The sequence below is a fragment of the Larimichthys crocea genome, chromosome XV (assembly GCF_000972845.2).
Source record: "Larimichthys crocea isolate SSNF chromosome XV, L_crocea_2.0, whole genome shotgun sequence".
NCBI classification, from domain to species: Eukaryota; Metazoa; Chordata; class Actinopteri; family Sciaenidae; genus Larimichthys; species Larimichthys crocea.
The window spans coordinates 23,249,040-23,259,168 of NC_040025.1; the positions used below are offsets into that span (position 1 = coordinate 23,249,040).

Genomic DNA, 10,129 nt, shown 5'->3' on the forward strand with positions numbered 1-10,129 from the left:
GTACATAAAATAGAACATGAAATAAGACATATAAAACAAAGAACAATATAAAAACAATAATAAACGATAAAACAATGTTAAAATAATAGCAAAAACAGAAACAGAGTCTCATGCTGGGTTAAAAGCCAAGGAATAAAAATGGGTCTTAAGACGTGTTTTAAAAATGGACAGTGAAGGGGCTTGTCGAATGCATAGAATTTAGCATGTTTTATTAATCACTAATGACATAGCATGGTAATTTTAAGATTTAATATAGTAAATAAACTAGGGCAAGAAACCCTCCTGATGAAAATATGTTTCCACATGCTGTTATCTTGAAATAACAAAATTATTATTTTCAGGTCTGATCTGATTGTTATTTATCCACAGCCCCTGTCAGACAACTAGGTGCCATTAAACTGAACTCAACAAAAATCTCATCCAATGGGGACGGAGAGGATCTAGATATAAGTCTGTGTGGAGACAGACTACCTTAAAACCTACTGTGTGTTATGGAGAAGGCGATATTCTGCTGAAGTCAAGGAGCTGGAAATAATGTAATTCTGTAAAGGAACGACATGCAACCATTGTATCCCATAAAAGTCAAACTACTATACAACCAACATGTATGAGGAACAGGCTGAGTCCACATCAACACACAAGTAAGTAGATGTGTTTTTTCAGGTGGCTCAGTAATATATTTTATATATTCTTTTAAAATTAATTGATGACATTTGAATTTTGATGTTTAAAGGCTGGTGTGATTGGACCATAAAAGCTTATTGTAATCTGTGTTAAAGATGGCCTGGGGCTGAAAGACCAGACTCTCCCACACCTAGCAATGTTTCCCTGAAGAGTGACTGGTCCATGAATCTACCAATCGGCTTCAATAATGAAGAATCAGGGTAAGATATTTTGGTTGTGTTGGTGCTTTGAGACAGAGAGAAAATTAATTGAAGAGAAATTAAATTAAAGCAATTCAAAGATAAAAAGGAGACATATTGTAAGCCCGATTCAAAGTTCAACACTCATATCAAAGATGTAAAAAATCTTGAAAATTGTAATTATTATCTGTGTTAAAGATGTCTTAAGGCTGAAAGACCAGACTCTCCCACACCTAGCAATGTTTCCCTGAAGAGTGACTGGTCCATGAATCTACCAATCGGCTTCAATAATGAAGAATCAGTGTAAGATATTTTGGTTGTGTTGGTGCTTTAAAACAGAGAGAAAAAATGAAGCAAATCACAGAAAAAACTGAGACAAGTTACTGTTTGAAGAGAATTATATGAAAGATGTAAAAAGTCTTAAAGATTGTAATTATAATCTGTGTTAAAGATGGCTTGAGTCCCAAGAAACAAACTGAAAAGAATAACTAGTTAACAGTAGGACTAATACTGCAATTCCCAGCATGAAGCTAAAAAGTTATGTCAGATTTTAAAACTGTTAACTGTTTTTCACTGAACGTCTGAGCTAAGGTAGGAAAAAGTCTTTGCATACTTTTAGAGCTCTAGCAGAGAAAAAGACTAAGTAGCAATATGAGAAAATGACAAAACAGAGTAGTGAAGCCTAAGAGATGTATTTCACCTCATACACGAACAATCATACCCATCGTTGTCACAGTAAATGTGTCTTTCTTTATTGACACATTTATGTAAGAAATGTTTTGTCTGTGTACAGTCCAAACCCAACTATGTCCAGCGGAGATGTCAAAAGAAAACTCACAGCAGACCTGAAGAGGAGAATCCTCAGTCAACATGAAGAGGAGCTGAGAAAACATGAAACTGATACAGAACTCTATGAGATAAGAGAAGGAAACAAGCAAGATAAAAAACAAACTTATGATAAGTTATTTCTGAAGTCAAAGAAGAAGATGCGAACAGTGCTAATGAAGGGAGTTGCTGGTACTGGTAAAACATTTCAAGCAAAGAGATTTATGGCAGATTGGGCAAAAGGAAAGTCCAACAAAGAGATAGACTTTATAGTGTCATTTAATTTCAGTGAACTGAATTCAAAAAGAGATCATGAAGAGAGCATGAAGGATCTGCTTTGTCACTCCCTCAATGATAATGAACACAAAGGAGTTTGTAATTATGATGACTGTAAGGTAACTTTTGTCCTTGATGGTTTGGAAAAATGTGAACTTCCTCTGGATTTTGAAAATAACAAAAAGCTAAGTGATTTGGAAGAGCCAGCCTCCATGGATGTGCTGCTAACAAACCTCATCAAGGGAAATCTGCTTCCCTCAGCTCTCCTCTGGATCATTTCTCAACCTTCAGGAGTCGATAAGATTCCCCGACAATATATCAAGAAAGTGACAGAATGTCGAGGTATGAAACAATGACATTAACATATTTTCATAGATTATATTCTGTATCATGTATCAGAGTTCGAATGGGAAATATTGATTAGGGTATACTGCAAATGCTGCATAGATGACAGTTATGGGAAATAGTTTACAAACATTACCAAGTTTCATTCAACTGGAAACCATTATGTTTCAACAGAAACTAGTAACTTAAAATCTTGAGTTTCCTACTCACTGAATTATAAATAACTGACTTAATGGAAATGGATTTAGTTTCTTCAGCATGACTTCATTACTTTTTTCGATATATTTCTTACCTGTGAGTAATTTCTTATCAACCTTGTGTATATAAGCTACTGTGACAAGTGGGATCATTAAAGTCTATCTTATCTTATCTTATCTTATCTTATCTTATCTTATCTTATCTTATCTTATCTTATCTGTTTATTCAGAGACCTCACAAATGGAGAAACTGGTATCAACTCTGAGAAACACATTTCTTCAAGAAAACACTCAAGATGAAGACAAAAATCATCCTAACCAGAAAAACACTGAACACATCATGAGAGAAGACAGCAGCACTGAGGACAATGATGAAGAGAAAAATGGATGTACTGCGGCCAAATCAGTGACACGAGTGAATGCAATATCTGATATTTTCAAAGAGCCAAAAGGAAAACAAATCAGAATTGTGCTGACTATTGGAGAAGCCGGGATTGGAAAATCCTTCCATGTGCAGAAATTTAAAAAAGAGTGGGCTGAAGAAAAGGACAAGAAGTCATTTCAAATTGTATTTCCACTTAACGTCTCAAAACTTAAGTTGATAAAAGGAGAAAAAGTCAGTTCGGTTGAACTTCTTAATCATTTCTTTGAGGGAGCAAAGAAACTTGTGATCTCTGACTTTGAAAAATTCAAAGTTTTATTTGTCTTGGACGGATTGGAAGCTTATCAACCTCCACTTGACTTCGGCAGCAGCGACACCTTGACTGATGTCACAGATTCAGCATCAGTGGATGTGCTACTGACAAACCTCATCAGAGGAAACCTTCTTCCTTCTGCCAGGCTCTGGATAACTTCCCGACTGAAGCTGCCCGACACCTTTGTCAACAGGACGACAGAAATACGATGTAAGCTTATGGGTGTGAATGAAGGCTGTAAGGGGAATCTGTATGAATAAGTGCAATCAAACCAAGCATGTTTGAAGTCACAAGCAAAATTGCTCAAAACTGTTATATTGATAACCCTGAAAAAAATGCTTTCTTAGTGAAGCTTATAACACAGACACTATGTCAAAGGAGATTTGGTCATCTCCTTTTAGATACATGAAAGAGACAAATCTATCATAGTCAAGGTTTATCAAGTCATATCCAAATTGTTAATCATTAGGCACTTCTTACCACATCTAATGCAAATTCACAACAGAATAATTATAATGAATAATGGTACTTTTGAAATAAATTTTCAAATAAACCTACTACCAACCTGACTAATACTTATTGTTAGGAAGAACCCACTAAATAATTTAGCTGCAGCCAGTAAATCTGACACACCTCATTTTATGAACTTCTTAATCCAAATACTGAATTTTAATAATAATGATCTTTGAAGTTTATTTGATACAATATGCTAGAGAAAAGACCATCACTTAAAGACAAAACGTTATTATACAGTGGTATAACAGTGGAGCTTCTTTCCTCACAAACAATCTGAGAAGTACAGACACCAGCTGCACCATCACTTAACTAGACAACTTACAAGTTTGATATTGGACTGTAAACAAGTTTATCATTGAATTAGTATTAATGCGACAGCTGATATGATCTGTTCCTCCTGCTATTTCGTAATTCAATTCAACATACCACTGAAAGTGACAAAAACAACTTCAATGTTTTTACATTTGAATTTAACAAACTGCACTGTGACTGTACCTCAACATTTAATCACAACTACTGTCCACCATAATTTAAAACTTATTGATTTCTCCACAGGTAAGCCTGATATTGCAAGTCAACAGAAACTCAAAACTCAGCTGAAGCAGCAGTTCACCCTTGTATCTGAGGGGGTGGATATGCAGAAAACCTCTGCTCTTCTGAATGACATCTACACTGATCTCTACATTGTAGAGGGTGAGAGGGGAGAAGTCAACTATCACCATGAGACCAAACTGGTTCATGATGCAAAGTTCAAAACAGTGACACAAGAAACATTGATTAAATATCACGACATCTTCAAACAAACATCTGGAGAAAATAAACCCATTAGAACCGTGCTAACAATCGGAGTGGCAGGCACTGGAAAGTCTTTTGCTACAATGAAGTACATGCTGGACTGGGCTGAGGGTACGGACAACAAGGACATATTTTACATGTTTCCACTTTCATTCCGGGAGCTGAATTTGAGAAAAGACGAAAGTAACAGCTTGGAGGAGCTCATTCATTCTTTTTTTCCGAGTATGAAGACATCAGAAATAGAAGACTATGACAAGTACAAAATTCTGATTGTCCTGGATGGTTTTGATGAAAGTCGCCTTGACCTTGACTTCAGTGAAAGTAACAAATGCACAGATGTGAGAGAGAAGAACACAGTGAATTATCTGCTGACAAACATCATCCAAGGAAATCTGCTTTCTAAAGCTCAAATCTGGATCACCTCCCGACCTGCAGCATCCAATCATATCCCTGCTGGTAAAGTTGACCGAGTTACGGAGGTGCGAGGATTCAATGATGAGCAGAAGGAGGAGTACTTTAAAAGGAGATTCAGCGACAAGGATTTGGCTGAAAAAATCTTGTCACATGTCAAGAAATCAAGGAGCCTTTATATCATGTGTCACGTCCCTGTCTTTTGTTGGATCACGTCAAAGGTTCTAGAAGATGTTGTGACCAGAAACCAGGAAGACAGGATGCCCAAGACTCTGACTGACATGTACATACACTTCCTTTTGTTACAGTGCAGACAGGCTAATGTGAAGTATGGTGGAAATGAGACAGGTGAGAGTTCTGAGACAGATTCATGTTGGAATACAAGGAATGAAGAAACAATCATGTCTCTGGGGAAACTGGCCTTCAAAGGCCTAGAGGAAGGCAACCTTCTCTTCACTGAAGATTACTTGACAGAGCGTGGTGTTCACATCACAGAGACTGCTATCTTCTCTGGATTATTCACTCAGATTAAACGAGAAGGCCATGGGGTGCACGGCCAGAAATTGTTCTGCTTTGTCCATCTCAGCATTCAAGAGTTCCTGGCAGCTTTTTATGTCTTCCACACATTCAACAACAAAGGTGAAAATCTTCTTACGAAACCTGTCTGCACAGTTGCAGACTTACCTGCATCAGACTTCTTCAAGATAGCAGTGGACAAGGCTTTAGATAGCAAAACTGGAGACTGGGATCTGTTTCTTCGCTTCTTGCTAGGCCTCTCTCTGGAGACTAATCAGGAACTACTGCGAGACCTGCTTAACAAGAAAGACAATAACGAGGAGATCAACAAGGCAACAACTGAGTACATCAAAGAAAAGATTAGGGAAGAGAACAGTGATGCTGATAAAAAAATAAATCTTTTCTACTGTCTGAATGAACTGAATGACCACTCTCTCATGGAAGAAGTCAAAATATACCTGAACTCGGATACACTCACATTTGAAAACTTCTCTGCCTCCCAGTGGTCAGCTCTGACTTTTGTACTGCTGACATCAGACGAGGAACTTGACGTGTTTGATCTGAAAAAGTACCTGAAATCAGAGAAAGTTCTTCTAGGAATGCTGCCAGTGGTCAAAGTCTCCAAAACTGCTCTGTAAGTACTTTCAAAAATCTATTTAACAGTTTTAAGTGTGCTATACACTGCATTTAAAGTACAGGTACTGAATAGATTTAGGACATTATGATCACCTCCTTTCAGGATGTCCAATTGTTGGGTGGGTTGTATAGATAGAAAGCATTGTCCTTCTGATTAGTGTTGTGAAATCCTTGTAATCCTTCTCTAGCTAATAATTTTGTGAGAGCTCATAAGAGCGAGAATTGCCAAAACAAGCAGCAGTTGGGGGATGGATATGAATAAGTACGTAAATATGCAGAATGAGAATCAGACTGAGTAAACATCTGTGGTGTTTCAGTTGCAGTATTAGTATCAGGATTAATTTTACTGCTCCACTCATGACTCTGACTTTGCCACTACAGATTTTAAAATATTTCAAATTTTTGATATAAATACAATGCAAATATCTTCACAGGCTGAGTTGGTGTGAGCTCTCTGAAGAATCCTGCAAAGGTTTGTCCTCAGTCCTCAGCTCTGCATCCTGTAATCTCACAGAGCTGGACCTGAGTCACAATGACCTGAAGGATTCAGGTGTGCAGGAACTTGCTGATGGCCTAAAGAGTATACACTGCAAACTGGAGATTCTCAAGTAAGTGTACATTACATTTTATAGTTTGCAACAGAAAATCATTTACAGGAATGGGGGGGGGGGGTTAAGTAAATTTATATCACAAAAAAAACTGAATGCTTGTGAATGCTTGTCCTTGTATCAGCTTTTTAAGTAACATCCTATGGAGTTAACGTACTCAAGTGAAAAGCAGGATACACAAGAAGAATTACTATAGAGACCCAAAGTCCTGACCTCAACTCCATTCAACTAACTTCTCTAATTCAATCTCAATCTTGCTAAAATCTGTCTTTTAAAAAAAAAAAAATGCTTTGCTGGAGTTTTGGAGATATTCTTGGATAAACTGGTTTATATTACATAACTTATTATTAGAAGCTGAAAACTTGCCTCCTTTGTTGATTTCAGAAATGTTTGATTGGCTGACAAATGTCCATTAAAATATTCTGTTCTGCAGGTTGTCAGGTTGTCAGGTGACAGAGGAAGGCTGCTCATACCTGGCCTCAGCTCTCAGGTCCAAAAAAATGTCCTTCCTGAAATATCTGGATCTGAGTTACAATCACCCAGGAGACAAAGGGGTGGCGATGCTCTCTGCTATAGCTGCAGATCCAAATATGAGCCTGAAGACACTGTGGTATGTTCAGCTGTCAAGATATGTATTTAAGTGTGTATATTTGTAGTAGTATAGCAGGTTATATTGTGAGTAATTAATGTGAGTTTGAGTTATAATGCAACTACATTTACACTAAATAGACTAATCTTAACTAAATCATTTATGTAATTAGCAACATTAGTAACACCAACATCTCATTGGTGTTAATGAGAGAAGAGCTCTACACTGCTTCTAAACACTTAAGCAGCAGTCGTACCTCTTCTCACTTGCAGGGCTTACAGTTACCTAACATGCTCAAAATGGTGACAGCTGCAATGCCTTTGCAACTAACTATTGCAGTGCCTCACAACTTTTTTTTGCTTGTATTTGACCACTTGTCACAGGTTACAATTATCGTTCGATGTTCCAAAGAACATTTCATTGTTATTTTAGGTGTTTTAACATGCAAAATGTATTGCCCTGTAAATTGAAATTTTATTATCCATTTGTACAGTCTGGACCATGGTGGAGAACATCGTTTAAAGCCAGGACTGAAGAAGTGTAAGTCTTTTTCTGGATGTTATTTTCAATATTTTATCACTTCAGTATAGCCTTTAAACACTATAAAAACACTATTTACCATGAGACATTTGTTACATGCTTACTATAGTCTTAGTGCAACTGTAGTGGCAGTAGTTCACACACACAGTGACACACACTGAATTATGTGTGTTATTTTCTCTATCAGATGGTGTGGATCTGAAGCTTGATACAAGCACAGCAAGCAGGCGGCTTGTTCTGTTTGACAGAAACAGGAAAGTAAAAACTGTAGAGAAGGTGGAGGAGCAACTTAAACAACCTGAACAACCTGAACAACCTAAAAATGAGGAGAGGTTCAGTAGGTCTCAGGTCCTTTGTGAGGAGGGCCAGAAAGGTCCCTGCTACTGGGAGGTGGAGTGGAAAGGAAAGGTTGGCATCGCAGTGGCATATAAAGGGGTGGGTAGAAAATGGGACAGAGAGGGTGGCTTTGGCTCCAATGAGAAGTCCTGGAGTCTGATCTGCTCAAAGAAGGGATACACTGTGATGCATGACAAGATGTCCGAAAGTTTTAAATGGGAAGTGCACCCTTGCCAAAAAATAGCAGTGTTTCTGGATTGGGAAGGTGGCACTCTGACGTATTACAGTGTCACATCAGGAAAACTGAGCCTCATACACACCTTTCATGCCACATTCACAGAGCCCCTCTTTCCAGGCTTCTGGTTTCAGAAGGGCTGTGTGACTTTATGTGATGTGGAAAAATGTGACGAAGTGATCACCTGATGCTCTACTATGTGGAAAAATGTGACGAAGTGATCACCTGATGCTCTACTTTAGATAGATTATCAAAACCTAGTTGTGTAATTTCAATACCAGACTGTCAAACTGTTTTTGGGTCCAAGAGATTTTAATCCTAGTCAACATTTAGTTTTCTACGTTGTTGTTGATGTTTACTTATAACATATCTTTTGTATACACTGATGAAGTGATTATGATAGAGCAGAGGACAACTGCTTAAACAGTATTTGTGAGCTGATAAACAGTAAAGATAATGATTGGTGAATAATAATTAATAAATATTTTGATTATTAAATTAATGAATTTATTAAGGAATACTGTAAACATATCAGAGCAGTGACAAACATACTCCAGATATATAACCACATAAACAGAGAAGAGTAAATGTGAATCATTTGGTCAGCTTTACATTTGTCTCCTGGATCATTTTTGTTCCACTGATTAATTAATTTGCTGTTTTTACAATTCGTTTTAATGTGTTGAATGCATTTTTTATTTTTTTTTTACTTATATGAAATATGCTAACTAACGATTGTGATGCCAGTGTCTGGAAAATTTGTTGCCTTCTGTCATTTGTGTTGTGCCAGTAAAATGAACAAAAATCTTCTATTGAACTAAACTGACCTATATTTGTGTATGTACAGTATTTAGAACATCTATAAAGATATACACATAAATGTACAGTTTATATTTTATAAAAATAATAATATTTCAATAATACAATAATAGGCATAATGGAAAAAATTCACTTGTTTGTCCATGTCACAAGTGACAGATGAAAAGAACTGGTAAGACAGGTTGAGATTTGAAAGTTAGTCAAAATCCTGCTCAATTTCTCATCCAGGTACAGCTGGCCAATCACTGCATGAAGTGGGCATGAATGTAGAATTGCTAGTGTTGGAAAGTTCCAGAGATCGTTTGGTCTTTTTTTAAATATATTTTTGAAGCTTTTATTGTACAGAGACAGCTGATAAGCGACAGAAATGTGGGGAGAGAGAGATGGGGAATGACATGCAGCAAAGGGCCGCCGGTTAGATTTGAACCTTGCGCCGCTGCGGCAAGGACTGAGCCTTTGTACGTGGGGCAGATGCTCTACCAACTGAGCTAACTGACACCCCTTCCAGTGATCGTTACACATTAAAACCCTATTTCTGATGTTGTAAAGGTGTCACCTTTAGTCTTCCTTTGTTCAGTCTCCTCTTTTCTACATTCTCTCCTCATGTTGGTCTTCCTCTAACTCTCTCTCTCTTCCTCACTTTGTGAACAGTGAGCAGCTGTCAGACACGACAGATTTACCTTTCCCTACATTTGGACCTAAATGAAAGAGTGCTTTGAGTTTTGTTGTACCATGTTACGTAGTGGGGAATCCCGGTCAGTGGAGAGAAATTTATGGAACGCAGCGAATGAACACAGTGTTTATTCTTCTGATCCAAGAAAAAAAAAACACATTTGAATTGACTGATACAGTACAGTTATGGTTATTGATCCTGATTGAAGACATTATTTCCATTAGTCTTTCACATTTTAAGGAGAACAGAACAGA

At 37.3% G+C, this 10,129-nt stretch overlaps 1 protein-coding gene across 1 annotated transcript; it reads left to right on the top strand.

Annotated features, from left to right (window-relative positions):
- The first annotated feature begins 1,805 nt into the window (after positions 1 to 1,805).
- Positions 1,806 to 8,571, top strand: LOC104926941 (NACHT, LRR and PYD domains-containing protein 3). The gene is made up of 7 exons (XM_027288570.1): positions 1,806 to 2,306; positions 2,737 to 3,411; positions 4,273 to 6,073; positions 6,510 to 6,683; positions 7,117 to 7,293; positions 7,766 to 7,812; positions 8,000 to 8,571. The coding sequence occupies exons 1-7, from the start codon at positions 1,850 to 1,852 to the stop codon at positions 8,569 to 8,571; spliced, it is 3,903 nt and encodes a 1,300-aa protein (XP_027144371.1). The 5' UTR covers positions 1,806 to 1,849.
- The last annotated feature ends 1,558 nt before the right edge of the window (positions 8,572 to 10,129 follow it).

What these genes read in the sequence shown, in the direction of transcription:
- LOC104926941 (XM_027288570.1), top strand. Translation starts at nt 1,850, where the DNA reads ATGCGAACAGTGCTAATGAAGGGAGTTGCTGGTACTGGTAAAACATTT. An exon ending in GAAAGTGACAGAATGTCGAG is followed by an intron (nt 2,307 to 2,736) that starts GTATGAAACAAT and finishes CTGTTTATTCAG; the next exon opens with AGACCTCACAAATGGAGAAA. An exon ending in CAGGACGACAGAAATACGAT is followed by an intron (nt 3,412 to 4,272) that starts GTAAGCTTATGG and finishes ATTTCTCCACAG; the next exon opens with GTAAGCCTGATATTGCAAGT.